At 40.5% G+C, this 16,434-nt stretch overlaps 1 protein-coding gene across 2 annotated transcripts in view; it reads left to right on the forward strand.

The window, feature by feature from the left end:
* LOC124407386 overlaps positions 1 to 16,434 on the forward strand; it is a 110,769-nt gene that overhangs the window by 41,724 nt on the left and 52,611 nt on the right. For both annotated transcript variants that reach the window (XM_046883485.1, XM_046883486.1), the window contains exon 3: positions 15,509 to 16,098. In XM_046883485.1, the coding sequence (XP_046739441.1) occupies positions 15,509 to 16,098 (590 nt within the window). The remainder of the gene's footprint in view (positions 1 to 15,508; positions 16,099 to 16,434) is intronic.

Below are 16,434 nucleotides of genomic sequence, written 5' to 3' on the forward strand. Positions count from 1 at the left end.
CGGTGCGTATAGGTATTTAGGTATTAGTACCTACCTACCTACCTACCTACCTACTTAATTCGCGACATTCTTACACCTCCGTACTACAGAATGGTGCAGAAGGGCGCAGGTTCAATACGAGAATCTAATCTCACCCTATCAATCTATATTATAATAAACACCACTCCGTGCGGATAAATTCAGGGCTGCGAGAGATGATATCTGCATGAATAGAATTCGAGCGATATATCGTGATGGAGTTGAGGGTGAACCGAATATATGTATAGAAACTTGGAATTGAACCGGACGACGACGACGACGACGACGACGACGACGACGACGACGACACCATTTCTACAGAGAAAAGGCGAATTGTCGAATCTGCCGGGGAGAGTCGAGGGACCCGGTGATTCCACCTTTTACAAGTCACACTTGCCTTATTCACCGAAAACGTGACCCGATGACAACGAGTTTCTATTTCTATTCGGCGTAGATATATATATATATGTCTATATATAATAGATACCTATCTATATACAATATATATACATATATGTTTACATTATACATAGGTGCGTCCTATTGACGAAATCTCATCAGTATTTCGTCCTGTGATAATTTGATTCGATGCCTCTCGTCAGAGTTGAGTATGTCTATAGGTAATCCGATATTCGGCGGGACTTACAATTAAGAATTAAGAATATGATTGAGGAGTGAACGAACAAGAAGTGATGGTTCCAATTTTTTTTATTTTTATTTTTTATTCTTTTCTTTTCAATTTTTTCCGGATATTAAATAAGTAACAATTATTTCAATGAGCTAAAGCTAGGCTCGTGTGGAAGCTGAATATATTTTTTTTCCCCCTATAAGTAAAGAATCTATAACGTGTCTGCTTTATCGCATGAATTTTATATATTATTTTTCGTTACTGTATTACAAATGATTTTTAAAAATGTTTTTGGATATATCCAGTTTTCATTAAACCTTACATGAATTTGTCCTATTGTTAGATTATATTCAATGACGTATTTATAACACAAATGGTCGGCCAATGAAGAAATTTTTGCTTCGTACTGATATAAAAAATAGCAAAGTTGATGAAATAACTTCTTTTTTTTTTTTCACTCAAAAACAATATTTTTGAAGTTACCAAGGCTTGGCGAAAATTATTAATTGTGATTAATAAGGTGTGCTTGTAAAATATACAACACTGACTAGTGTGATTTTTTTTTTTTTTTTTTTTTCGCTTCGAGCAACTGAAATCAAATAAGTGTAGATTTAATTGCTTATCCAACCACAGAATCGATGGATTTATCCACTTTTGATCGCCCATTCCTTGTATAATTTGTTGTTTCATAATATTTCTCGAGAGTTGTTGGATTATCGATTATAAAGAGACAGAGAGAGAGAGAGAGAGAGAGAGAGAGAGAGATAGATAGATAGAAAAAAAATGATACTACGGTATACCCGGGATATAACTTTCTGCAGGAGAGTGCACGAGAAAAGTTGAACGTTTTTACACGTTTACGTTGAAAGTACAGCGTGATCGTGTGTTATATAATGTCGTAAATGAGAAGGAAGCTCTTTGCTCTTTTCAACCTCTTCCTCTTTTCTCCTCATGCAGCTTCGTCCCCTTTAGCTTCTGTTCTACCTACCATTCCATTGAAGTACAGTTTAACGCGATCCTGAGCCGTGTGCGTATCCACAATATATATATATGTATATATAAATATATGTGCACATGTAAATATAGTAATATAGAATCTTGAATAGGTGGGTTTCCGTCGTCGTCGTCGTCTGAAGTGAACGAGACGCCGCCGCCGCAGTAAAGGAGGCGGAGGGAGAGCAACGTGTTACGGAAATCGCGTCACAGTCACGCATTTATTTATACGAATGCACCTTACGTACGTCGATATCATGCACATATACCTACTCCTTCCTTTATACGTGAGTTCGGAAAGCTTTCGCGTGTCGCATTTTTACCTCAATTTTCTCCCTTTTATCAATGTTTCTTACCTTCGTACTCATACGAATAATTCTCTTCCGTTCTCTTATGGCTTTTTATTTTTCCACGACACACACTCGTTGCGACTTCATTTCGTTTTTAACATTTCACTCTGTTCAGCTCCGATTTATTATACAGTTTTCGAATGAACGTTAACGTATGTTTATTATCTGTACGTGTCGTCGGCATGAAGATGCGATTTATACGCTATTTCTATCTAATCTTACAACGAGTAACAACCTAGTTGAACTCGAATGACCCTCGTGCAATTTGTAACTTGCAACACCAATCAGGCACCAATTCCAGTCTCCGTTTCAGGGATGAATTTATCCTCCTCATTAGTTAACACCAAATGGCCGTCTTCGCTGTGATATCTCTAGTCTTATTGCTGTGTAGCCACCCTCTGAAACGACGAGAATGAAAACGCCAGAGAAGAAGAAAAAGAAAAAGAAAAAAAGAAAAAAAAAAAAGGAAACGAAGAGACGTGACAGTTACCTCATCTATTTGCGCCACATGAATTAGTTCAAGTACTCGACGACACTCTCTGTGTATAATATCTGTAACTTTGATGGTGGAAAACTGCTGCAGACTTTTCTATGGTTGAAGATTTTTCGTTACAACTCTTGTACGGAAATTCATAGACTCGTTCGAGGAGGATGGTGTCGCAGGTATGCGTTTGTCGCATGTCATGTCGTATGACTATCCAGGCACGAATGAACTATCGCTAACACTTCTCGCGTGTTTCACGGGCTTCACACGGAATTCATGGTGTAGCCCTGTCAGACGAAAATCATTCTGACATTCAAACGCTTGTATAAATACGGTCACGCTACAGTGTCTACTTAGTATTTGTCACCGTATTTGCTCGGTTAGTTGGTTGGATGGTTGGATGGTTGGATGGTTGCTTGCGTGTCACCGTGTGTAATTTACGAATAGAACTGGCTATACCAGGCAGTAGCTACTTTAGAAGAATGTGTTCATTCTGTTGGTGGTGGGAGGAAGGTATTATACAGAGCTTCAGGTACCTACTCCCGGCGTGTTTTCCATTCCTTCGGTCTTTCGGTCTTTCTTCTCTACTAACACTTCCACTTATTACTGGCAAAAGGCATAACCATTCCGCTACCCCGTTACGATAATATAATACTCGAGCACTCGCATTAGCCTGAGTGTTTTGTTGACGATGAACGTATTCGGGGCTGCTTTTGTACATACATACCTCTTCCTTCCCACGAGCGTAGACACACATGTGTAAGAAGTCTCGTCGACGTAAAACTAAAGGAACACAAATATTTGTAGGCTAAGTTAGCAGCAACGGCGACGGACGGCAACCCCCCGTTGGGTATGGGTTCTCGCATGCTCTACAGTAACCACGACCACGACGACGACGACGACGACGACGACGACGACGACGACGAGGGTCTGCAAAGCTGCTGGCTACTGCTGCTGCGTAACGAATGGGGAAACCTAGCGGGCTTGAGTGGCAGTTCAATTTATATTAATGAAAGCATATATGCGACCTTTTACCTCTTAACTCATTTTATTTCCTGACTCCCTACTCTCGTGCTGTGTTATAGTTTCATAACGTGACTTCCTTTCTACCTATTCCGCGGGAACAAAAAAAAAAAAAAAAATTTACACCGCTCTTTTACACTCGAGTTATACGGTTATAAAGGACCTATTGTATGGCCTATGCGGAGGTTATAGGTATGGACGTTCCTCTTTGGCTATGTGCTTGAATTTATTATGCATGTCATCGCGTGGAGATTTGACATTGGTATGTATTTAACTGTCTTCTGGAGAAGGATGTCTTATTACAAAGATAAATGAACTTCACTGTTTGAATCGAAAGTTGGTGAAAGAAATAGGAAAACAGTTTTAAACATATCCTGCAACGCTGTTTGCTTCGATGATTACAGGCAGGAAAGCAACAACGTAGTACGAATAATTCTACAGAAAAATCGAATAACTCAAGCTAATTTATACATAAAAACGAACTAAGGAAAGGTTTTATAATTAGAACTTTCAAAATGTTACAATGTTTTCTGGCTTATCGTACTTTGATTCAAACGGCGATGCTTATTCAGTCTTAAAAAAAAGAGAGACCACTGTCATTCGGAGTACCAGTCTTGAACCATGAGACCATTCACCAATGACACTATTTTTAAAGAGTAACTAAATATTACTACAGTATGGCTGTTAGTGATTTGATCCAAACAATCTACTACGAATATGGAACTTAAATCTTTGACGCGTGGCTGGCGTCGAGGGAGACGTCGTCGCCGTCGTCGTCGTCGTCGTCGCCGTCGACGTAGTCGTGTCGTATTTACGTTGTCATTCGCGTCAGCACCGTTTCGGGAGGGTGACGTCCGCCGCGCCTCACCTCCTCACCTTCTCACCTCCTCACCTCCTCACCTCCTCACCTCCTCACCTTCTCCTGGTTCAGGAACATCACCACTGGAGGTACGCCGCCGCCTCCGGAAATTGAAGGGACGAACCGAACAAACATTGACCATTGTTCCGTGCCACTACCGGACTACCGTATACCCACCTACCGCGTTTACCGCTGTATCTGTGTCAAACCCGGGTACACATATCTGCCTCTATATGTGCGTATATGACGCAGGTGGCTGCTGGGTAATGCACACAAGGTACGCGACGACACCTCCGCGCGGACGTCTGGGACAAGCATGAACACCCACGAGGTACCTACTCGCATCGTCGTCCCCTACGGGCTATGCTAGTATACTATAGACAATGACATAACCTGCATGACGTCATCACCTGCGTATTATTATCTTATTATAGGTACATCCTCATATATGGCTATCGTGATAAAGTGCGAGGATTTCGGTATTCGGAGAAACGTTACCACGAGTAACATAGTCTTTGGGTGTTAATTTGATGACTGAATCGAAATTTAGGTGTTCCATTTTTTTTTTCTTTCTCTTTCTTTCTACAGGATAACTATGTTTTTACAATGTTCTGCCGACGTTAAGTTAGAATCGGGAAACGAATAATTGGTTTACGAATTAGTTTTTTACAATGTACTGTTCACTAATCTTTAGTTAGCATCTAAAAAGCAGCTTAAATTCTGAAACCACCCTTATTTCATAGATTCCTGGTAATGCTCCGTTACCGTCTCATCACGTCATCAGCAATGCTGCAACATGTAGTTACTCGAATGAAATTGTTTGATTGGTAAAAAGTTTATCACACCAAAATCTTCCACGCGGCAACTGAAGAACAACAACTAATAATTATGCTATTCTTAATTGAGGGGTTTTCGAACGTGACTCTGCTAGTATCAGCGAATGTATCTCGCGAGGTAAACAACCGCTAATGTCCGTATCCAGTGTCAATGTTAACCCCCTTGGCTTCGAATTGGATCATCATTTTCCAAGGGTGAGAATGCCGCCGCGACACTTTGCCTGGTGTCATATTGCAAGATGTGTGTATGTGTGTATGTACATTGTACATATATATGTATATGTGCAGTTGGCGCGTACTTTTGCGGATGAATGTCGGGTGCAAAGTAATTGGTTGATTCCTTTCGTTGGCGTTAACTCTAGACGATCGTCGAGAGGTGGAGAAATAGAGAAATGGAGAAATGGAGAAAGGGAGAAAGAGATAGTCAGTCGACGCTGGAAACGTCAGACAAACAGCTGCATAATAAACGGGGGTTAGCGAGAAACTAGCGGCATTGCTGGTTAAATCAAATCACCTGTCACATTAGTTTCTCTCCAGTTACCACCCGGCTTCTCTCTGCCATCCCGTTGCGCCCCCGTACTTCAACCCCCGGCTCGACGTCACCTGGGGACCGACAGTCACCCAGCCAACCAACCAACCAGCCTATTCGGATACGGAACGGAACGGAACGGAACGGAACGGCTAATATGCTAATTGCATAATACAGCGGTCGCGGGATTATCTTGAAATTTCGCACCGCAGCAGAATTCTCTCGGATAGCGAGATAGAGATAGAGATGGAGAGGGAGGGAGAGAAAGGGGTTCGTCTTACTTCTCCGTGACAATCATCGTTACCATTGGCTCATACATTCACCTACCCTACCCTACTCCCGAGGCACTATCCTTCACCCTATACTCCGTTACGTCGGCTCCCGTTTTCCCATCTTCACAGCGTTCACGTCCCTTGAACCTTCGAGCGCAGTCCCTCGTCACGAACGAACAAAGGAATCCCTTCTCGGCATAAAAAGGGTTCAACTGTTGGGCAAAGTTCTGCTGCCGGGGTTATGTTATACACTCCGTAACACGTTGAATAGACATCCGTGACGTTAGCGGCTGCCTGCCTGCCTGCCTGCCTGCCTGATTCTTTCTTTATCCAACTCTTGTGCGCGTTACTAAGTTTCAGATAGATATTCCCTTCCACGAATGACAGTAGCCGGTGTAGAGAGGTGACTCTAGAATCTTCTAGAGCACTCTGGACTCTAGACTTGGGTTATATCGGTTCTTCGGAGTCTCCCTCTACCGAACTTGAAGAAAGAAGGAAAGAAAGAAAGAAAGAAAGAAAGTGGAGGCAACGGTTGGTGGCGCGTGTCACGTCGATGTCGTGTCTGCAAATATTTGTCTCTTCGGCTTTCTCGATGCTACGGGATTGGAAAGAGCAACGCTCGCTTCTACTCTTATACCCTTGTGTGTCCATGCTTCTTTTCTTCTTCCTCCACCATACTTCTTTCTCCCTCACATCGCTGACTGTAATAACTACTTCCGTCCGATTCGATTCTTACATTAGTTCAATTTTTTTTTTTTTCACCGTCTGATATTCCATATATCTATTTAACTATTTCAATATACAGAGAGGTTTGGAAATTCTCGAGGTTACCAACCTTAAAAATCTCCAATTTCGTGTTAATTTTCATCCGAATCAAGGGTTTTATACGAGATAAGGAATAAATCGCCAACTCTCTAAATCACCTTCTCCGTCAACTTTGCCAGCAGAAAATAGATCCTTATCATAGAGCATTACACAGAGTTTCCAGGTTCGTCCGCGGGCTCGAAAGGGTAAAACACAACTTGTCCGTGCGAATGACTGGCTCAGCTGTAAAGTGCGAGGGATCAGCGCTATTTCCTCGAAATACGATGGACGAGCACCGTTCGTGCAAGTACTCGTTCTCTCATAAGGGTGCTTTCACATTGATTAGTTAATCCGTCGTCGACCGGCTCTCAACCCGATTGCGCTATAATACGAAACCTCACAGCTCCGTGTCCATGCGTTGATGTGTTTTCGTCTACCCTTTTCGTCATTCGCCCTGCATCGTCATTCTCTTTCTTCTTGTCCCCGTCACGCGATATTTTCTCCTTCGTTTTGGTTTCCCTCTAGCTTTCGACTCCCTTTATACCCATTTTTCTAAAAAGAAAAGATGACGAAAAGAATCAAACAAACAAAAAGAAATCAAATTCTGTTACCCCACCTTTAGGTATTGTAATTAAATATACTTGGCTAGAAACCAAAAGACTGTGACTCTGACGACTTCTTCTTCTCACTGCCTCCTGCACGACGTCGTCAACGTTCATACGAATCATGTTAGTACCAGGTACTGCAGATGTATAGAACTGCAGTCTCATATCGTTGTCGGTTTTACCCTTCGTATAACTGCACCGTTGGACAACGTGTACTTGCCATGCTTCAACTCCGTACTGAATAATAGAACGGCTCTGACGTCGACGACGACGTGGAAGCCATCTTGGATACATGTATCCTTTTACTATAGAAACGGTTTTCCGGGTGAATGGAAAACTTTTACGGTTTGTCTTCTTGGCCCTTTGCGTTGTTACTGCGGGGATGGAAGGTATATACGTAAGTTGAAGAAAAATTTGACTTTCTTTTCGAGAACTTTTTCGAGACAAAAAAACAAAAAAGAAAAAAAAAACGAAAAAACACCAGCCCGTCCATTCAAATCTCCTCCTTTACCGCAGATTGAGTATCGCGTAGCAGATAGCGATATATATATATAAGAAGAAACGAAATATCTGCGATATCGCGGTCAAATTGTAGCCGCGGACAAAGTTTGGCAATTTTTTTTCACCCCGTCAGTTGGTGGGGCGTAGATACATCATATAAATGCCGTACCGCAAGCTCTTCTTTTATCATTCTCCGTATAACTAATGTCTCATATTCCTGTTTTATTATTTAACTTACATAGATAGTTGATCACCCCCATAGCCGCCGTGTAATGCGGACTTTATTGTCCCGGTAGTTTGATTTTCTTTTTTTTTTTTTTTTTCTAGATCCTTTTTCTTTTTCGGCGTTTTATTTCTTTTTCTTCTCTTTTTTTCCTCCGTTGCCAGCAGTTTATACTCGGGAAATGTTTGGACCTTGGATGGATCTTGTATAGTATAGATATATACCTATATTATAGTATATCTAGGTACGGAAAATATATCTAGTCAATCAGTGATCATTTTATTGTCATGCGATATGTTCCAGGGATTTTTGCAGAGCTCGGTCCTAGTCTGCCGCGCGTTAAAGAGCGAACTATAACGTCAGAGATAAATGCTGTTTTCCCTCCTCTCTGGGTTATATCTGCGCGAAATGAGTTATAGGCTCTGCGGAACATTCGGACAGACCTTGTATATAGCCATTTACGGGCTGTTGATGCGGGAGATTGGCCAAAGCTCGATGAAACGACCGGCATTGCGGAAAAGGAGGAGGACTTATGTATCTCACTTTCGTTGTATAAATCGCTGCGGGTCATGTCTGTATTTCATTCGCAATTCCGGCAATTCCGTTTCAGGTGCGGCTGAAAGCGTAAAGAAAATTGCAAGCATATCCGCAGAGGGTGAACGGATGTTGTAACTGATTTGCTAAACGATTGGTTTAAGTCTTGTGTCTTTCATTTTCATCTTCAATTATATTTTCCTTCGCTTATACATATTTATCATATACATATATATAAATATACTTTACACGTGCGGTAAGGTTGACGTCATTTTTCGCCGGGGTTTCGCGATGTTACCTTTTTTTTTTTTCATTAAATTTTCGCGGATCATCCTCGGCATCAAGTTTCTCGACGGCACAACGCTCCGTCGGTATTTTTTTTTCTCCAATTTTCCATCTCGCCATGATTTCTTCTTGACTACTCGTTTCATCGACTGAAATTTTATTGCCTCAATTTCGCGGAAACATTTCGCCGATCTAACGTGTGTATACACATATATATATATATATATATATACTATACCTATATGGTTGGACGTAAATATACGATGAAATGTATACAATTTTTAAATCTTTATTGCTCAAAGCAACGCCTGACGTAGGTATGTATGTACAATTTACATACATATATATGTATATATTCGCTCTTACCAATTTTTTTTCTCTTTTTTTTCTTTCCTTATGTAATAATTTTACATACCTACGTTGTGTATATTATATGCACCAGGTTATACTTTATACCTCTATGATGTATGTACACACACATATATATTACGTACGGAAAAGCTGTCAATTTAAAAAGTCAATTTCACTCGTCGACGGTGAAATTGTTGGCGCGTACGTTGCGTTATTGTTATACATATATGATGTATATATATATCATTTTACCCATGTGTGCATGTATTATATGTACATATAACGCGTCAGTTTCACGCGTATAAAGGGAAAAATCAATCCTTGGGAGTTTCACCCTCTTGTATAGCCCTCTAGACGATCGTTAACCACCGGATTTCGAACCAACGACACTGAAGTTTTCCCAATTTTTTTTCAGAGACGTATAGCAGAGCCGTCTTTAATGTTTTAATTAAACATTTGAACGTTTCTTATCTTCGATATATTTTCAACCATCGGTAAACGAGGCGGAGTGGAAAATTTTCCATCTCCAAGCCGTTAATTTGTGACATTGATTATTCGTCCCTGGAAAATGGCCAGCTTTAGCTTCAACCTCCCTGAGCCGTGAGATACCTACGGGTAAATAGAGGAAAGTCTACATTACCAAATCCCTATACCCTCTCTCTATGTAAACACCCACTACCATTCGCTCGGTTCATTTCATCGAAACCTTCTGATACTGAAGAAATTTCGCCTTGATCGTGACATTGAATTAACCATCAGTGACCCGTGCGAATAGTCCTCCCCCCCCCCTCCCCCCGTCCCTCTCTCGCCAACTCCCCTGACATACGTCACAAAATTATGCCAAGCTTTTGATCGTTATCGACGTTTCGGTTGATTCATCCCCTTCAATTAGCACAATCGTGCAAATATCGAAGATCTTAAAGTCGTAGTAAAATTTATGATTTATAACCATGGAGTATATGGGAAATTTGTCCCTTTATTCGTTTTCGAACACGCAATCGAATCGGTAGCGCGATCCAAAGGTCGCTTTTAATTCTTATCGATCTTGAAATCGGTCTGCAATCAATCAGCACCGAAATTGTATTATACACACGTAATATCTAAGTGATATTTGTACTTGGTATGTGTATAGTGGTGGTCTTTTATCAAAAGCGGTTTTGTGAATTTAGGGTGCGTGTATAACGTGTGTCTGTCTGTGTGTGTGTGTGTGTGTGTGTGTGTGTGGGTGTGTATAGAATGGATATAAGATTGTAATTTGGACGGTGGTAAAGATTGACGGCTTCGTGGTCGTGGTCGTGGTCGGTTGTAGGAAATGTCGAAGTTATCCTAACCCAAGAAGAGTGCCATGCCGTGCAGGTTGTTTGCTTCCGCAGTTAAAGGTACTTCCTTACTTACTTACTTACTTACTTACTTACTTATTTACTTAGTTACTTTATACGAACGTTCGATGCTTGCGTGTGGAGCTAGTGACGAGTGGATTTCACACTAGGTTAGTTTTACAAGCATTTAATTAACACCGATGTGTCGATACCAAATTGTTTATCACATACCGTAATTTTCTGACGCTGCGACGTTTGTATGTCGCGTGGACTTGTGCATCGCAGCGTTGTTGGTACACCTTTGGTATTAACTTGAGTTAATTGAGAATTAAATTGAGAAATTATAATTATGGACAAAATTCCGAACCGATTCGTCGACGTTGTCACTGAGCTTTCGACGAATAATAACGCTGAACACGTGGTATAGTGTTTAGTAATTTGAAGTTATAGTTCGGATGAAAACTACTTCTCTCTACGGATATAATGTTTATTATGGTATAATTTTGATGTATGTATGTATGTGTGGATAACGTGGTGGGGTTAAAGTTCCGAATTTGAAAAGTCCCGAAAGTACCTAATTCCGAATTGAGTTGGTGACGAAACTTGAAGTGAAGGAATCAAACTTTTACGAAACGAAAAAGTTTCGAATGGTCGGAAACTCGATGACTCAAAGTTCCGGAATGCAAGATTTTGAAAGTTCAAGTTACGGTAGAACAAAATTCTGAATAATAACGGTTCGATAGAGTAAAATTCCAAGAATTAAAATATACTTGTCAGACAGTGTAGTTTACTCTACGAGTGAGTGTGAAAAAATCAGAAAAATTGAAAATCAAAATTACAATGATTCCGAACGTAAAAATATGGAAATTCTAAAACAAAGAAAGATCAAGGTAGTGAAAATTTCACCAAGCCGGAAATTCAGAGAATTGAAAATCATCGATAATTTGGAATTTCGTTTTATCAGATTTTTAAATTTTCTCATTTTCGCACTTTCGGAACTTTGAACTCGTCTGGTTTCGGACTATTCAAAACTTTGATGTTTTGTCAAAGTTTGATATCTTTACTCTAAGTTTCGTCGGTGAAAAATTCAAAATTTAGCGCTTTCGGAAGTTTTCGCCTTTGAAAAAAATAAATCCACATGAAAAACTAAAAAACGCAACGAGTTTTTTTTTTTTTCAAATATATGTTCCCTAAAAGAATTAGAACGTAAATATATACTGTAAAAATTTCATCTTGGCTCTCTCCTCAACTACGTTTTTTGTATGATTCTTATTGTTGCGACTAATCAAAGTGCACATATATTGAAAACAAAAAAACAAAAAACAATACTTTACGTAAAAGGAATTTAAAAAAACTTAACCAGTGCTTTGTAGAATAACTAACTTTTATTTACTTTCTCCCTGACGTTCAGTTACATGTATTAACGTGTACTTTAATCATTTTTTCGATGAATATTAATAAAACTTGCGTGGAAATTGAGAAAATACGCCCCCCCTTCTCAAAAAATCGTGTTTTTCTCAACTTGGTGAAACAACGTAGATTCAACCAACTGTTTTTCCTTGCGCGGTGTCCATAGAATGAAAGAAACTGAAGTCGATTATAGTCGTCATCGTTTTCCCAGTGGAAATGTTTCTCGCTTTACTCCAATTTTCATCTCAGTTTCACGGTATTTGTTATTTTTTATACACATCTGTTCGTTGTTCTAAATTCCACGCAATTTCGGATATGTCATAATCGGATTCAGCTAGCCCAAAAGAGGGTTGGTTCTAACCGTTATTCATCAAAGCTGAGGAGAATCAATTCAACAGTTACCAACCCACGAGACGAGGACTTGGTCCACACCGATTCTGTGGAACGTCGCAGCGACGCTACACGACGCGGCGTCGTTACCGATGACAATAATTAGTTCTCGAGGACGTGAAATGACGCGTAAGACAAAGCGAACCGCCGTTTTAATCCTGGTATGCAGAGGTACTAACTACCGGAATTACTCACGAGAATCGTCTGGGTTGGTCGCGATCCTCCTCTCCTCTCCTCTCCTCTCCTCTACTTGGTGAAACCGACCACAGCATGAAGGAAGATGGATTATTCTTCTACTTTTCAGTCATTCGTATAAATATGTATATATATATATATATATATATATATATGTATTATTATTTTTTTTTCCCGCCCATTTCTTACCGCCTTCACACATCTCCCGCGTCCCTCTGCATCCAGCTTCCTGCAAGCCTTCTGCTTCTGATGCACTCCGCGGTGCTGTTATGTAGGTACTGCACCGGTGCCCCGGTAATAAGGACCATTTACAGCGTGCCTTGCTAACAACGCCGACGGAGGTAACTACTCCAGGGATATACAGTGAGCAGACCTACCGCCCTTCCTTCCTACCTTCCTTTTTTCCCTTATACTTCCATGTAAACGCAGTCATTACGATAAAGCCAGCCAGCCAGACGGCAGGTTCTCCGTTACCGATGTGCGCGGCAATGATGGTTATCCTGAAAACATCTTTTATTCTCTTCTCTTCTCTTCTCTTCTCTTCTCTTCACCTCTCGTTCTATGTATAGGTACCTGCAATTTCAACCTATAGTCATATGATACGTCTCTTTAAGTCTCTCTTCTATTCGACTGGAAATATTACTGCAGAAAGAAATTATCTCGGAAAATAATTGAGACAAGGAATATAATTTTCATTATCCAATTGCTTTTAATTTTAATCTCTTAATTGGCTGACAAGTGTTTTAACTGATAATTTATTATTTGAATTTAGTTTGAGATTCTTAAACTTGCATGGTACGTTTCTTTAATGTAAAATTAATTGAGAAAATGGGTGAAATTTTATACAATATAATTGTCAGCTGTTGATGCAATTGCAAGTCAGAGACAGACTCGCTTACTCGTCAGTTATTTCGACCCTATTTCGTCTTCTTTGTTATGCAATGCTATCGACGTTGTGAATATCCTTCACTTTTACGTCAGACAACTGTTAAATAAACATCGATTGATACCTCGACTATAGACTTGTATTTCTCGGTATATCTATAAGCAACTAGTCCGAGTACTTTTCTTACTCACCTTCTCCGTCGTTTTCTCTCACAACATTAATAACGCGACTCGGGGATTTTTCTCGGTTTTACGTCTTCGAAGCTGCAGCGACCGAACATCGCTGCATGATGCGAAATTAAAGCTAAAAGCAGCGGTGGTAGAAACTGTTTGGTAACGAGTCGATTTTCTCTCTTTAAGAACTCAGCGGAGAGGTAAAATTGTGCGGAAAGCATTGCTAGAAGTGCATTCTGGGCATTCCATAGGACAAAAGAGAGTTGCCCATTTGCAGTACTGCAGTCGTACGTGAGAACGAGACTCTCACCTTTTCTCTTCTCTTCTCTTCTCTTCTCCTCTTTTCTTTTCTTTTCTTCTCGCCACGCTGGATTGCCTTCATTGATTATCGCTTTAGCGAGTCAATAGCTTTTCCCGAGCTCTCGATTTGACCTCCTCCTCCTCCTTCTCTATTCACCTCCTTTATACACACACGACGCATCCTCCTTCCGTGGGTATCGAAATGGTGGAAAACAACTCTTCGGTGTTGGGCATTTTTCTTTACATCCTCTTTCGCCGTATCGTTCGTAGAAAGTGAGATGTTTGCGTTTGAAACTGATCTTCGAAGAGTCATCTCGTGTGGCTCGATTATCTGAAATTCTTGTTAGTTATGTGGATAATGAACGTTGAATGCAACGCCTCTTAACAAATTTATTGACGACTCAAGACGTGAAATTCGTCATGGAGATTCCTGCAGGGTATTTATTATCTAGTTAATTACCATCTTGTGAGTAAGATGAATCGGAGAGAAGCCCGATACGATCCATAAATGACGCTATCCAAGTGTCGGTAAACCTTGTCTTGTACGCATTAAACGGTTATACTATAAAACAAGCAGCAACACTTGAACAGGTTTAAAAAATGCCGTTTTAATTGCTGCCTTGCAAGGCAACTTCAGCACTCTATCAATCTCAATTAAGTATAGATTGGTTCGATCGTCTAATGGATCGAGGATTAGAAGGCTAAGAAATAATGTACAGATATATTTGAGCTGCATAATGAATTGATGTTTAATTTACTGTGAATTAAGTTGATATTCAAACTGTTGAGATAACCGTCAGTTTTATTTACTTTAATTTCTGTCGATCGTAATACCATATGCATATACTTATACGATACGTGAGAAAAGTTGCATCTTTGTTTTGTTGTTGTAATATTCACGATGAATTGAAGTAATTTTCTAGCGATTTTGTGAAAACTGGAACTGTCGTCATTCGGTAAAAAATCAAGTAAATCATTTCAATTTGTTAAAATTTTTATTTCGAACGATTACCGTGGATTTCTCTAAAGTCACTTTTGATTCTCAATGATTAACGAGTATTCTAGGCAATTTTTAGTGATTTCTGGAGTGCATAGAAACACATGACTTGACTGGAAATCACCTGGAACGCTCTTAAATCATTGCCCGTTATGAATTGAAATCACTTTGTGAATCGTAGAAAATCGATCAACGAAATTACGTGACAAGATTACAGAAGTCGATAGAATACTGACGATTTTAAAGCTGGTGAAAAATTTTGATTTCTCCAATAATTTCAATGTCTTTACAGTGCCGTCACGTTATTTCAAGTGATCCTCCCTTGTTTTTTTTGCAAACAAAGCGTTACAGTTTTAATCAAGATCTTCCAATTTACTTCTAAATTTAATTTTGACCCGCAGTTTAAAACTTACTACGACTTCCTTCAGCGAATATCGCGTGCGTCTTCACGGTATAATGAAACGTCGAAAGTAAAACCGAAAGCTCTTTCAACTCTCCGTAAAAATTGTATAATCCAAAGTGCGGTTGAATTTGGTGTTGCAGTTATGGAGGGTATGGAGAGTCCTGGACCACCGGACAGCGCGGTGCCATCTGACAGCGACCTCGGGGCGCCATGTCCAGTTGGATTTCGGCCCTGTTTCGCGTCCCGGAGTAAGGTCGACGACCGGGTAAACGGCGACTGTTTCGCGGGCGCCGTTTTAGCCCAGGCCCAGAACCTGCATCAGCATCAGCATCAGCATCAGCATCAGCATCAGCATCAGCAGCGACCGCAACCCAAGCAGAGTAATCAGTCGTCGAGAAACGGGGGGGCAAGTAACGGGCAATCGAGGAGAGCGAATCTCCTACTTCTCCTCAATTACAACGATCAGCACAGTTCCGAGGAGGAACTCGAGGTGATAAACAGGCCCAGGACACCGGCGAGTCAGTTGTGCAGGCCGGTCACCGTCCCCGAGAAGAGGAAATGGTCCCAGGTCAGTTGCGAATCGAATCACGGCTGGAGTCCTACCTTGCAGAGTCAGCTGCAGATCCATCGTTCTCAGACCCTGACGGATCTCGGTGACGCCATTTTCTCTACCCCCAACAGCATAACGGGAAGGGGGGAATTCGTCGGCTGGGGATCCAGCGACGAGGAGGTAATTTTTTACACGAATTTTTTGTGTCTATATAGTTGTATGATTTCGTCAAGATTCGGGTTGAACGCTTTGTGGAAGCTTGGAAAGAGGACAAACAAAATTTATTTGAAACTACGATGTTCGGTTGGAAAGAAAAATGATAGAAAAACGAAAGAAACAATTATTTGATGATTTTATTTCGTTACTATTTCCTTCGTAGATGGTGCCGATTATTTTAATCTATACACACGTGTATTTGGTGAGGTTAGATTTTAGGTTAACCACACGTTTTGGGTGCATTTAACGAATTTTTTGAATTTGATGAATTGTTGAATTATATATACGTTCAAGTGCTCT

Source organism: Diprion similis, chromosome 6 (genome assembly GCF_021155765.1).
Source record: "Diprion similis isolate iyDipSimi1 chromosome 6, iyDipSimi1.1, whole genome shotgun sequence".
Taxonomy (NCBI): Eukaryota; Metazoa; Arthropoda; class Insecta; order Hymenoptera; family Diprionidae; genus Diprion; species Diprion similis.